At 48.2% G+C, this 14,691-nt stretch overlaps 1 protein-coding gene across 1 annotated transcript in view; it reads left to right on the forward strand.

Moving 5' to 3' along the window:
• LOC311246652 (transmembrane protein 65-like) overlaps positions 1-14,691 on the forward strand; it is a 132,022-nt gene that overhangs the window by 77,318 nt on the left and 40,013 nt on the right. The window contains 1 exon segment of the mRNA XM_084336821.1: positions 8,967-9,049. Within this exon segment, the coding sequence (XP_084192947.1) occupies positions 8,967-9,049 (83 nt within the window).

Here is a 14,691-nt window from a genome sequence, read left to right on the forward strand (position 1 = left end):
TAATTTTCTCCCCCGCTCTCTCTCCCATGAGCTCAATGTAACAGCGGCCTATGGAGGTCTAAGAGCATGTGATCCAGTGGTGGAGACAGCGGGCCTGGTACCAGGTAGCATGGTGGAGAGAGGGTCTGGTACCAGGTAGCGTGGTGGAGAGAGTGGGTCTGGTACCAGGTAGCGTGGTGGAGAGAGGGTCTGGTACCAGGTAGCGTGGTGGAGAGAGTGGGTCTGGTACCAGGTAGCGTGGTGGAGAGAGAGGGTCTGGTACCAGGTAGCGTGGTGGAGAGAGAGGGCCTGGTACCAGGTAGCGTGGTGGAGAGAGTGGGTCTGGTACCAGGTAGCGTGGTGGAGAGAGTGGGTCTGGTACCAGGTAGTGTGGTGGAGAGAGTGGGTCTGGTACCAGGTAGCGTGGTGGAGAGAGCGGGTCTGGTACCAGGTAGCGTGGTGGAGAGGAGAGAGTGGGTCTGGTACCAGGTAGCGTGGTGGAGAGAGAGGGTCTGGTACCAGGTAGCGTGGTGGAGAGAGAGGGTCTGGTACCAGGTAGCGTGGTGGAGAGAGAGGGTCTGGTACCAGGTAGCGTGGTGGAGAGAGTGGGTCTGGTACCAGGTAGCGTGGTGGAGAGAGAGGGTCTGGTACCAGGTAGCGTGGTGGAGAGAGAGGGTCTGGTACCAGGTAGCGTGGTGGAGAGAGAGGGTCTGGTACCAGGTAGCGTGGTGGAGAGAGTGGGTCTGGTACCAGGTAGCATGGTGGAGAGAGTGGGTCTGGTACCAGGTAGCGTGGTGGAGAGAGAGGGTCTGGTACCAGGTAGCGTGGTGGAGAGAGTGGGTCTGGTACCAGGTAGCGTGGTGGAGAGAGAGGGTCTGGTACCAGGTAGCATGGTGGAGAGAGTGGGTCTGGTACTAGGTAGCGTGGTGGAGAGAGTGGGTCTGGTACCAGGTAGCGTGGTGGAGAGAGAGGGTCTGGTACCAGGTAGCGTGGTGGAGAGAGTGGGTCTGGTACCAGGTAGCATGGTGGAGAGAGAGGGTCTGGTACCAGGTAGCGTGGTGGAGAGGAGAGAGTGGGTCTGGTACCAGGTAGCGTGGTGGAGAGAGTGGGTCTGGTACTAGGTAGCGTGGTGGAGAGAGTGGGTCTGGTACCAGGTAGCGTGATGGAGAGAGAGGGTCTGGTACCAGGTAGCGTAGTGGAGAGAGAGGGTCTGGTACCAGGTAGCGTGGTGGAGAGAGTGGGTCTGGTACCAGGTAGCGTGGTGGAGAGAGTGGGCCTGGTACCAGGTAGCGTGGTGGAGAGAGTGGGTCTGGTACCAGGTAGCGTGGTGGAGAGAGTGGGTCTGGTACCAGGTAGCGTGGTGGAGAGAGTGGGTCTGGTACCAGGTAGCGTGGTGGAGAGAGAGGGTCTGGTACCAGGTAGCGTGGTGGAGAGAGAGAGTCTGGTACCAGGTAGCGTGGTGGAGAGAGTGGGTCTGAGCCGACAGCACACCTGAACCCCACCCTGCCATTAGGGGGGGGAGTTTGATTGATTGATTGAAAATGTTATTAACAGATTGCAGAATGGGTACAATACAGTACGGCTCAATACCAGTACCAGGTAGCGTGGTGGAGAGAGTGGGTCTGGTACCAGGTAGCGTGGTGGAGAGAGTGGGTCTGGTACCAGGTAGCGTGGTGGAGAGAGTGGGTCTGGTACCAGGTAGCGTGGTGGAGAGAGTGGGTCTGGTACCAGGTAGCGTCGTGGAGAGAGTGGGTCTGGTACCAGGTAGCGTGGTGGAGAGAGAGGGTCTGGTACCAGGTAGTGTGGTGGAGAGAAAGGGTCTGGTACCAGGTAGCATGGTGGAGAGAGAGGGTCTGGTACCAGGTAGCGTGGTGGAGAGAGTGGGTCTGGTACCAGGTAGCGTGGTGGAGAGAGGGTCTGGTACCAGGTAGTGTGGTGGAAAGAGTGGGTCTGGTACCAGGTAGCGTGGTGGAGAGAGTGGGTCTGGTACCAGGTAGCGTGGTGGAGAGAGAGGGTCTGGTACCGGGTAGCGTGGTGGAGAGAGTGGGTCTGGTACCAGGTAGCGTGGTGGAGAGAGGGTCTGGTACCGGGTAGCGTGGTGGAGAGAGAGGGTCTGGTACCAGGTAGCGTGGTGGAGAGAGAGAGTCTGGTACCAGGTAGCGTGGTGGAGAGAGAGGGTCTGGTACCAGGTAGCGTGGTGGAGAGAGTGGGTCTGGTACCAGGTAGTGTGGTGGAGAGAGAGGGTCTGGTACCAGGTAGCATGGTGGAGAGAGGGTCTGGTACCAGGTAGCGTGGTGGAGAGAGAGGGTCTGGTACCAGGTAGCGTGGTGGAGAGAGAGGGTCTGGTACCAGGTAGCGTGGTGGAGAGAGTGGGTCTGGTACCAGGTAGCGTGGTGGAGAGAGAGGGTCTGGTACCAGGTAGCGTGGTGGAGAGAGAGGGTCTGGTACCAAGTAGCGTGGTGGAGAGAGAGGGTCTGGTACCAGGTAGCGTGGTGGAGAGAGAGGGTCTGGTACCAGGTAGCGTGGTGGAGAGAGTGGGTCTGGTACCAGGTAGCATGGTGGAGAGAGAGGGTCTGGTACCAGGTAGCGTGGTGGAGAGAGTGGGTCTGGTACCAGGTAGCGTGGTGGAGAGAGAGGGTCTGGTACCAGGTAGCGTGGTGGAGAGAGAGGGTCTGGTACCAGGTAGCGTGGTGGAGAGAGAGGGTCTGGTACCAGGTAGCGTGGTGGAGAGAGAGGGTCTGGTACCAGGTAGCGTGGTGGAGAGAGTGGGTCTGGTACCAGGTAGCGTGGTGGAGAGAGAGGGTCTGGTACCGGGTAGCGTGGTGGAGAGAGAGGGTCTGGTACCAGGTAGCGTGGTGGAGAGAGAGGGTCTGGTACCAGGTAGCGTGGTGGAGAGAGAGGGCCTGGTACCAGGTAGCGTGGTGGAGAGAGTGGGTCTGGTACCAGGTAGCGTGGTGGAGAGAGTGGGTCTGGTACCAGGTAGCGTGGTGGAGAGAGTGGGTCTGGTACCAGGTAGTGTGGTGGAGAGAGTGGGTCTGGTACCAGGTAGCGTGGTGGAGAGAGTGGGTCTGGTACCAGGTAGCGTGGTGGAGAGAGTGGGTCTGGTACCAGGTAGCGTGGTGGAGAGAGTGGGTCTGGTACCAGGTAGCGTGGTGGAGAGAGTGGGTCTGGTACCAGGTAGCGTGGTGGAGAGAGTGGGTCTGGTACCAGGTAGCGTGGTGGAGAGAGTGGGTCTGAGCCGACAGCACACCTGAACCCCACCCTGCCATTAGGGGGGGGGGGAGTTTGATTGATTGATTGAAAATGTTATTAACAGATTGCAGAATGGGTACAATACAGTACGGCTCAATACACACAATTGTTAAGGGGATGCAGAGAGAGAGAGAGAGAGAGACACACACACACAGATAGCCTAGGAAGGGGAGAGGGATGTAACACTTTCCTCTAACACCACCATGAGGTGTGAGAGAGAGAGACAAAATTCCTTCTTTACTGTACTGATTTCTTCTGACTCCTCTGCTGAGAGGGATGTAACTTTCCTCTAACACCAGCATGAAGTGAAAGAGAGAGAGAGAGAGAGAGAGAGAGAGAGAGAGAGAGAGAGAGAGAGAGAGAGAGAGAGAGAGAGAGAGAGAGAGAGAGAGAGAGAGAGAGAGAGAGGAAGAGACACTACTGAGAGATGGTCAGGCCTTGATGCAGGTCTGCAGGTCTGCACTATACTGAGAGATGGTTAGTAGACTTGTTGACACTCTCCAGGCCACTGATGGCGCCCTGCCTAAGCTGGTCTACTTTTGGTCTGTGTCCTTGAGGGTTGCATCGTACCAGAGTCCCAGGCTTTTGACTGGCCTCTCTGTCACTGTTGGTATGGGCTCCTCCCCAATGCAGGAGTGTTGCTCTGACAGCTTCCCCTGGATGATTGATGATCCTGGACTTGATTCTAATGATGCTTAGGCAGACAGACAGGCAGACTGGCAGGCAGGCAGGCAGGCAGGCAGGCAGACAGACAGGCAGGCAGGCAGGCAGGCAGGCAGGCAGGCAGGCAGGCAGGCAGGCAGGCAGGCAGGCAGGCAGGCAGGCAGGCAGGCAGGCAGACTGGCAGGCAGGCAGGCAGGCAGGCAGGCAGCTAGGCAGGCAGGCAGGCAGGCAGGCAGGCAGGCAGGCAGGCAGGCAGGCAGGCAGGCAGGCAGGCAGGCAGGCAGGCAAACAGACAGACAGACAGACAGACAGACAGACAGACAGGCAGGCAGGCAGGCAGGCAGGCAGGCAGGCAGGCAGGCAGGCAGGCAGGCAGGCAGGCAGGCAGGCAGGCAGACAGACAGACAGACAGGCAAATACCTACCAGTAGCAATACCGGTAGACCTATTGCCGTTTACTTTTCAAAATGAACAGAATAGGCTACTGAAAATGAACAGTGCAATAGGTGGTCACTCACTCACTCACTCAAGTAGGTCAGTATCATCACCAGAGTCCTCGTCATCACTTTCATCTAGAACAACAAGTTCATTGTTGAGCAGCTCGTCCTCATCTTCCTCATCCAGGGCAGCCTGTCTGTTCTCCTCGTTCCCCTGGCGCAGCTGGATGAGAGCCTCCCGTCCAGGGGGCGCAGGGCTGTCCCTCTTTGAAGCAGTGAATGAGGTCGTCCTCACTCCGGTCAATTTTCACCGACTGTCCACAAACTTTGAAGGACTTGATGATCATATCCAGCTTGTCCCAGGCGGCGAGCACCCAGTCCACCTGCAGGCGCCTTCAGGTTTCCCCCTCCAGCTGTGTACTGCTTCTCTCTATCCCCAGCCACCCACTGGTCATAGGCATCATGCAGACTCTGCTTGAATGTAGGGCTGGGGGGCGATATGGCCTAAAACTAAAATCCCTGATTATTATTTTTTTTTTAAGCCGATTTACGATTTTAATTGATTTTTTTTCTCTTGAAAACTAGAAGCGCCAAGGAAATCATTCAAATAACCTTTGTTTTTATTTGACACAAAAAAATTATCAAACCAAGATGAATGTCCCTATTGGGACTGAAGTGCAAACCCAACTTCCACCAATCTTCACTTAAAAAAAAAAATTATTATAATAATATATATATATATATATAATATAAAAGGTTACTCTTGCTGTTTCACCAAACTTCACTTAAAACAAATAAAAGGTGCCTCTTGATCATCAAACAAGAATGAATTTCCCTATTGGGATTAATAAAGTGCTAATCTAACTTTCACCAAACATTACTTTTTGTAAAATAAAAGGTGAGCATAAAAAAAAAAAAAAAGGGAAAGTAAATATTTTTTTTGAAAATCAATTGACATTTTTCAAAATCGTCCTAATTCATTCATTCGAATTAATCGATAATATCGATTAATCGCCCAGCCCTACTTGAATGGCTTGTTCCACATCACGTCGGGTGCTTGAATGTACTTCGTGCAGCCAGCCGGGATCACTGCTGCTGTGAGGTTGTAGCCGCGTTTCATTTCAGTAGCCAGTGTGTAGTGAGTGAGGGTGTCGTTCGTCCAACCATTCACTGAAGTGGCGATCACGGCACGGGGAACCGTTTGCTCCATTGCCTTCACCTCACGTTTCGCCCCCCTTGAAGACGATGTAGGGCTTGAGTTTGGCGCCATCAGCTTCAGCAGCCAGGACGACAGTGAGATGGTTTTTCTCTCGTGCCCTGTCGTTTTGAGAGCCACACTCTTAGCACCCTGTTTCTCAATGGTAGTGGGCGACACCATATCCAACCAAACCGCGGTCTCGTCCATTGCAATGATGTTCTTCTCGGAAACCCCTTTAGCTTCGACGGCCTTGCTAAAGTAATCGACAAAGTTCACTAGTTTCTCGGTGAGGAGATCCGGATCTTTTGGCGCCATGGTAGTGCGACGTCGGAGGGAAAGGTTGAGTGGCGCAGTGGGCAAGGCGCTCGCCAATAACGCAGGAGATGCTGGTATCGAGCCCAGCTCTCGGTGTTGCTACCGGCTTGGCCGGTCGTTCATACTAACATAATTGGCAGTATTAGGGGGTGGGAAAGCCGGTGGGTGGGGACCGGACGTTGTGGACAGTGACTCCTACAGGTCGGTTGGTGCGCCTGTACAGCAGAATCAGGAAGTATCTGGGGCAGCGTGAGCCTCCCACGCGTTACTCCTCGCCACTGAGAGATTGCGCTGTTCAGGTGAAAAGATGCGACAGCTGCCTCCTCGTGTACCGGAGGGGACACGTGATGCAAGGCTTGGTCCTCACTGCAGCCGACCAGTGGGAGGCATAGTCTAGCAGCGTTCGAGACAGGGGAGGGGAGAATTGGACATACGAAATTGGGATGGGAGAAAAATAGAAAATGGGAGAAAAAGTGGATATAAAAAAATATATTTTTCAAGCCAGCCCCGGCTACCTACAAACAACTTGCCGGCTCCGTCGCTCACGGAAGAGTAGATCTCCTTAGCTTGAAGCTGAATAATTTTCCTCAAGACTCTCTAACTAACTTTCTTCCGCCCACCACCAGCTAGCCGTGCTCTTTCCTTGTCGGCTAAGTGCAGTTCATTCTTCTGCCTTTTCCAGTATCTTATCCTCTTCGGATTGATGTCGAAGTGCCTTGCCGCTTGCTCTCCTGAATGTTCCTCCGCATACTTTAGAGCTGTTTGTTTAAATTTAACATCAAACTTTCGCCTGGTCGGTGCCATTTTCATCTCGCGAGACATTTGCTTGTAGACGTGATGAACGCGAGACGCGTCACCGTTAGGATATTCTGCTATATCGTCCGTGTTATCATAACCGGCATTGGCAAGAGTTGCTCTGTTCATTCTATTTTTTTATATGTACATTGTCTGTCTACATTTATTTAGACTAACATTGGTATTTAAATATTGAGTGCAGTTGAGTAATTGTGAAACTGTGGTGGATTAATGTAATTCACACACTGAAGTTGGAACTGTCTATAGGTTGCGGGGCCCGCACGGACAATTTTGCGTGTTGTACCTTCTCGACTCTACCTGAGTCGAATCGAGTTGATAACATGCAGGCAATAGCTTTAGCTAACGCTATCAAAGCATCATGATCTGTAATGTCAACTGGACAACGCCAGCCCCGCCTGCCAACGCCATAAAGATAGCGAACGTTAACTAACGTTTGCAAACGAAGCCAACGTCATCCAGCCGACACCACAGATCTAGCTATGACGGGAGCATGTCTATGTTCCCCGTGTCCTATGTTCCCCGGGTTCTATGTTCCCCGCTTTGATTGATTGATTGATTGATTGAAAATTTTAGACCACCAGCCCTGATTCCAAACTCTAACCTTAACCAGTTCGAAAGAGGGCCTAAGCTTAACCGTTCGAAACAAGGCGGACATTAATAATTAATAAAATAATAAAAATTTATAAAATGTTCAATCTATTAATCAATCAAAGCGGGGAACATAGAACCCGGGGAACATAGGACACAGGGAACATAGGGATGATCCCGCTATGACAACGTTAGCTAACGCTAATGCTAACGCTAACGCCAACGAGAGGGAAACGTTAATGTAGTCAGTGTAGCGGGAGGCAGCACTTAATTTGCATTGGCAAGAGTTTATCTCATTCTATATCACGGCACAAAAAATACAATACAAAAACCTTGTATTGGAAGCCGGCCTGTATTTGTCTGCATGTATCAAACCCCCGGCCATTATAAGAGGCCCGCCCTCTATTTGAGTACCCTCCACTATTAGAGGATTTACGGTAGTTCAGGTCATAGTTCATAATAAAATAATTTGAACTAAAGTTCATGGTTTCAAAAATGAACTAGTTTATAGTTTATAGTTCTTTTTTCCATACGTTGCTGCAAGCTATTATTTGTCAAAATTATTGCCACAACCCATATAGAACCACAGAGAGCAATCAGAATACTGGCATTTCCATCACACTGTGATTGTTTATCAGTGTTTCCCCTACCATTGCCTTGAAGAGAGAGTGATAGAGCGCTGAGAATGAACGCGTTCACAATTACGTCCATCTAGCGGCAATACAGTACGTTCATTTCATGTTCGCCCCCAAAATATGAACGAGTTCGTTGAACGCGTTCAGGTACATCACTGCCAGAGAGATAGTCCTAAAGTACTGCGTCTGCTTCAGCTTAGGGCTTTACAAAGAAGCACTCGGGTGTCAGACAACGCCAGTCAGCGGCTGGCACTACTACCTTAAGTAACTGAGGTGACCAGCCTCCGAGACACTCAAACGTCTCCTATCTGTCTGTCTTCATCAGCAACCACAGAGTGAAGACACGGCTCCCCGGAAACTGAAGACGTCTCTGAGTCTCAAGATTCAAGATTCAAGAGGTTTATTTGTCACATACATACCAGGGCATACAGTGAAATGCGGGTGGTCATGCCCGCTTCGATTGTGCAATAATACTAATAATAAAATAGACATAAAAAAAACAGCTAATAAAAAGACATAAGATGGGCATGATAAAATAGACATGCTAAATTCCTGAGAAGGCACTGGGTCCTATGTACACTACTATATACAGTTTTAACTCTATGTCATTATGCTATACTATATCTAAACTATACTATACAAGAACCACGTCGGTTCTACCTTAAGTGACCTTTATTTTCCTCATTCCTTTAAAGTGACCTTTCCATTTTGTTTATTAAAGTGACATTTTGTTTTAAAGCGATTGCAGCACGTGTGTTGTGTGTGTGTGTGTGTGTGTATGTGTGTGATCATGTGCACTTGTGTGTGGAGAGTTCAGTGTTCTGATGGTTATAATATATAACCATAACCATCATGCAGAGACCTGTATCCAGGATGATTGCACAGGGTTAACACAATACTAACTAACCTGTGTGTGTGTGTGTGTGTGTGTGTGTGTGTGTGTGTGTGTGTGTGTGTGTGTGTGTGTGTGTGTGTGTGTGTGTGTGTGTGTGTGTGTGTGTGTGTGTGTGTGTGTGTGTGTGTGTGTGTGTGTGTGTGTGTGTGTGTGTGTGTGTGTGTGTGTGTGTGTGTTGGTGTCCCACAGGGCACACAGATCGAGTTATCCATAGGAGTCACCCTGGGCATCTCAACAATGGCAGGTGAGAGAACAACATGGCTGCTTTCATTGTAAACTTCAACTAGTTCAGAACACCTCAGCCCGCATCATCACCCGCTGCCCCAAATTCTCCCACATCACACCTGTCCTCTCCTCACTTCACTGGCTCCCTGTTAAGTATAGGCTTGACTTTAAGATCTGTCTCCTCACTTACAAAGCCCTCCACTCCCTAGCACCTGCCTGCATCTACAACCTCCTTCAACACTACACTCCCTCCCGCTCACTCCGCTCATCCAACGTAGCCCTTCTGAGCACACCACACTAAGTCCTTAAGTCCACAGGAAACAAATCATTCTCCTCCTCTGCTCCCCGACTCTGGAATCAACTCCTGTCACACATCAAAGAAGCCCCATCCGTAGAAACATTTAAGTCCCACCTCAAAACCTACCTTATTCAACCTTGCATACCCTCACTCCTGACCCCCCAACCCCTGCATCACTTACATTTTCACCTCTGTACACACCTATATTTTAGTATTATTATTTATTAAATGTTCTCTCTGTCTTGTCTCTAAGCTGTCTCCCTTTCTCTGTAGTATCCCCACCATGTTGTCATTGTGAAAGTCCATGTACTGTGTTTGTCCATGTGCTGTGTTTGTCCATATACCATAATGCAATGTATGTAAAGCGCTTTGAGATACCTTATGTAAGGCGCTATATAAAATAAATGTATTATTATTATTATTATTTGCATAGAATAGATATTCTGTTCTGCTTCCCGGCAGGCTGTTACTTTGAAACACAAATAACAGACGTTCATCTTCATGGTGTCCACATTATCACAGCGGCCTGTCTCATGTTGTAGCTCTCAGCTCTCTCAACTACTCTCCCCTGCGGGGGGGGGGGGGGGGGGGGGGGGGGGGGGGGGGGGGGGGAGAGAGAGAGAGAGCAATTGGCCGTAAAACAGTTTGTCTTCTTAAAATTTGGTCCCTTCGCGTCTTTTGATAAATCACCAGCCAAAGGTCACAGGGACACAGATGACATGTAGTATGTTCTGCATCTGACTAGAGTTTGATTGATTGATTGATTGATTGATTGATTGATTGATTGATTGATTGATTGATTGATTGATTGATTGAAAACTTTATTAACAGATTGCAGAATGGGTACAATATAGTACGGCTCAATACACACAATTGTTAAGGGGATGCAGACCAGAGAAAGACTTTCGTCTTGTTTACATCAGGGTCCCCCATTTTCAATTCATAGTGACATTTATGACATACGCAACATACAGATATACAGATATATATATATATATCATGACATTTATGACATACAGATATACAGTACTGTTACATTTATGACATACAAGATATACAAATATACAGTACTGTTTAACAGAGATCCTAACAGAAAATATATACATTCGAGGGGGAGGAAACTGTACATTAGGAGGGGGTTGGGTGGGTGGGGGTGGGGGGGGGACGGTTGGGGTGTTTGGACATTTACGGGGACACATGACATGTAGAACGTTCTGCGTCTGACTAGAGACAGATGACATGTAGTACGTTCTGTGTCTGACTAGAGACAGATGACATGTAGTACGTTCGATTCCCGCTCCTCCCGGGCAGCGTGTCCTTGAGCAAGACAACCCTAACTGCTCCCGATGAGCAGGTCGGCACCTTGCATCTGCCGTCGGTGTGTGTGAGTGAGTGAATGGGTGAATGTGAGGAACAAAATTGTGAAGTGCTTTGGATAAAAGAGATATATAAATGGACCATTTACTCCCGTCATAGATTCAACCATCATAGAAACCATAATAGCCTCTGCTGGAGAAACTAGAAAAGTCTCATTGATTGATTGATTGATTGAAAATTGTATTAAATTAACAGATTGCAGAATGGGTACAATACAGTACGGCTCAATACACACAATTGTTAAGGGGATGCAGACCAGAGAAATACTTTCGTCTTGTTTACATCAGGGTCCCCCATTTTCAACATTTATGACATACACGCAGGGAACAAACTTAAAATTATAAATAGCTTTTAATATATCGCCATGTGTTATTATTACTATATAATACTCTCATATGCTATTTTCAATTAATATCATAAACAACATAAGGAATATTAGCATAATTTTGAGTGGACTGAAGGAATGAGTCAGCGTTAATAGTTTTAAATGCAAATAATTTATTGAAACATAGAAGTGGGGTCGGGACACACACACACACACTGTTTCAACTCACCACCCCCGCATCATATTGTAGTCTAGTAGTCTGTCTTCAAACTTCCACTCCTCTCGAAACTTTTTTATATTTGAATATCAACATTATCTGTCCATCCTCAGTAATCCTCAGTTTACTATAATATACTCCTGTCCTGAGTCCTGACTAGTGACTTCATCGTCTTTCCAAACGCACGCACACACACAGGGAAGGGGAGAGTGCCCCCCCCCCCCCCATTTCCCTTTCCCCAGTCACACGGTCTGCGCCTCTATGGCTCTGCGCCTCTGCCTCTGATCAGGATTAGCTTGTTAGCTTACGCTAACGTTGTAGTGATTGTAATGGTACATAAACGTTAATTTCGGGCGATGTGGGCATAAAGGAATGGCGACGGTGCAAAGCATGTAGATGCATTTGACCCGTTGTGAGAGAAAAAAAACACCGGACTTATTTCGGGTCGTGTAGGAGCACTGCTGTGTAGCGCTGCTCTGCTTTCAGAAGCACGGACTGGGCGGATATGACGCGCGGAGTTGCTACAGGGTTTTTCAAAATAAGAGTATGAACCGAACATTGCTAGCTGCCGGAGCCATAGATTTTATGACTGGAGCTGTGCTTGGGGCGGAAATGAGACCCGCACAGGATTTTCAAAATAAGAGTATCGATATGAACTACACGCCAGGTGGCGGGCAGACCTCTCATTTTTACTCGCCAAACCTTAAATCTACACGCAATTGGCGCTTGGCGGGTGCTTATTTAGTTCCCTGCATACACAACATATAGTACTGTTACATCCAGACATTTATGACATACAAGATATACAAATATACAGTACTGTTTATTTACAGACAGTTTCTAAAAGAGAATATATACATTTGAGGGGGAGGAAACAGTACATTGGGGGGGTTGGTTGGGTGGGGGTGCGAGTTTGGACATTTACCGGGGCCAGTTTCGAATTGTAGCCTCCCGTAGGTGCTCTTTGAGAGCGGTTTTGAAGGTGGGTAGGGATTCACATTCCTTTACGGCTGTGGGTAGGGCGTTCCACATTGTTGTGGCATAATTGCGAAGCCAGTGCTGTGGCTCCGGGGGCAGAGTGTCCTCCCAGCAGGTAACCCCAGACCGGCGCCTCGCATGGCTGTCCGAATGGGTGAATGTGAGACACGAGTTGTAAAGTACTTTGTGGATAAAGGCAAAAGTTTGTTCCAATCCGATTTGAAGCACTGAGCAGAACAGAGGACGCAGATCATGCACTCGGCTTCTCCTTCCACGGCACCCTGGTTTGAAACCGAAAGGAAGAGACAGATTTCAATTAGGAGTAAGAATTGGACTCCACTAGGACTTGTAAGGGAGGATACGAAATAACAGAGGAGACAAAGATTAAACCCAGAGGACGTGCTCTGGAGAGCCTCATTTGAAGCTTCGCTGTTAATTCTTCTCCGGTTTTGCGTCTGCTGCTTGGGTGCACCGCCAGGCTGCCAGACGAGAGTCATCTCCACGGAGGTGGCCATTATTTACTTTTCTATTGTGTGGGTGTCAAACAGGAGGGAAGACTGTCAGCTTTTAAACTGTGGATACCAAGCAGAGAAGGTAAAGACGACTTTGAACCGTTGAACAGTAATCCAGAACAATATTATTGCACTGTAAAAAAAAAATTGATTTTATATGTCTGCACTTTATGTGCTCATTTCATGTCTATTCTTTTCTACCACTTATTACACTGCACTATTGCACTATTTTACCCTGTTTATTCTATCTTACTCTTTCTATTATTGTCTATTTTTTAAACTGAATCAAACCATAAACAAGGTGGCCTGTTAGATCCTAATGTGAAAAACTGTGATTTTATATGTCTGCACTTTATGTGCTCATTTTATGCCTGACTTTTTTCTGTTGTGAAGCACAGTTTGCAGTTTCTGTATGAAAACTGCTATACAAATAAAGTTTTAATTATTTTATTATTATTATTATTATTATTATTATTATTATTATTATTATTATTATTATTATTATTATTATTATTATTATTATTATTATTATTATTATTATCTTCTCTTTTCTGTTGCAGTGACTGATTCCCAAGTCTGGGGAGGGTGTGAACTACCACATGTCTCTTTTGTCGGTCTGCGGAGGGTGTGGACTACCACATGTCTCTTTTGTCGGTCTGGGGAGGGTGTGGACTACCACATGTCTCTTTTGTCGGTCTGGGGAGGGTGTGGACTACCACATGTCTCTTTTGTCGGTCTGGGGAGGGTGTGGACTACCACATGTCTCTTTTGTCGGTCTGCGGAGGGTGTGGACTACCACCACATGTCTCTTTTGTCGGTCTGCGGAGGGTGTGGACTACCACATGTCTCTTTTGTCGGTCTGTGGAGGGTGTGGACTACCACATGTCTCTTTTGTCGGTCTGCGGAGGCTGTGGACTACCACATGTCTCCTCCGATACTGTCACCAGCTGCTATAGGAGTTCCACTGGGAGAGAGTAACACACCCCAGATCCCTTCCCTGCTGAAGGTGCCCAGACTGACCACTAGGAGTTGCTATTGAAACACCGGGACCCTCACCGGCTTCCCACCTGCGATATTGCCACACTTATTTGCCATATCTGAGCCTTGTGAGTGATTTTTGTCCCCAAACCTGGAGAGAAGCTAAAGTCATTCCACTAGAATGCAAGGGTTGCCTCTACTGGCTCTGACAGCTGACCAATCAGTTTGGTGCCTGTTTTTAGCAAACTCTTGGAAGAAATATGTAGGGAAGGTCAACATGCACAGCCCTGGTAGAGCTGCTAGATCTCACTGCTGCCTTTGATGTGATTCATGTGTTATGGTTGTTGCTCCATCTGCCTTAAAGTTATTGATCTACCTACCTACCTACCTACCTACTGTACCTACCTACCTGTATGTCTGTCTGTCTGTCCGTCCGTCCGTCCGTCCGTCCGTCCGTCCGTCAGTCCGTCCGTCCGTCCGTCTGTCTATCTATCTATCTATCTATCTATCTATCTATCTATCTACCTACCTCACATTTAACCAAAAGGAGGGGAAATGTAATGAAACCACTGGTAACTAAATTAGCATAGAGCTCAGGGTCCCCAGCCGTAGAGTAACCATGTCTCTAACCAATACAGACGGATACGTATGAATGAATATATGAATGTGAATATGAAAATTATTATACTAATCAGGATCTCAGAGCCCTTTTCCCTTAACTTCTCACTAATTCTAACTCACTATGTATTCTAATTCACTCTAACTACACACTTCAAGACCCACTCCTATCTAACTCACTATGTATTCTAATTCACTCTAACTACACACCTCAAGACCTGTCAGAATGCAGGTAGGTGAATTCCAATGGTTGAAGGCAATCACAGAGACAGAGAGTGTTTACTCTTGAACAGGTTCGACTTTAATAGTAAGAACACAGAGTAAATTCTAAGAGAGAACAAGTGCTAAAAGCACAAGTGTAAGATAAGGTAAATGGGAGCTTATTG

This window comes from Notolepis coatsorum (genome assembly GCF_963971535.1).
Source record: "Notolepis coatsorum genome assembly, chromosome: 19".
NCBI lineage: Eukaryota > Metazoa > Chordata > Actinopteri > Aulopiformes > Paralepididae > Notolepis > Notolepis coatsorum.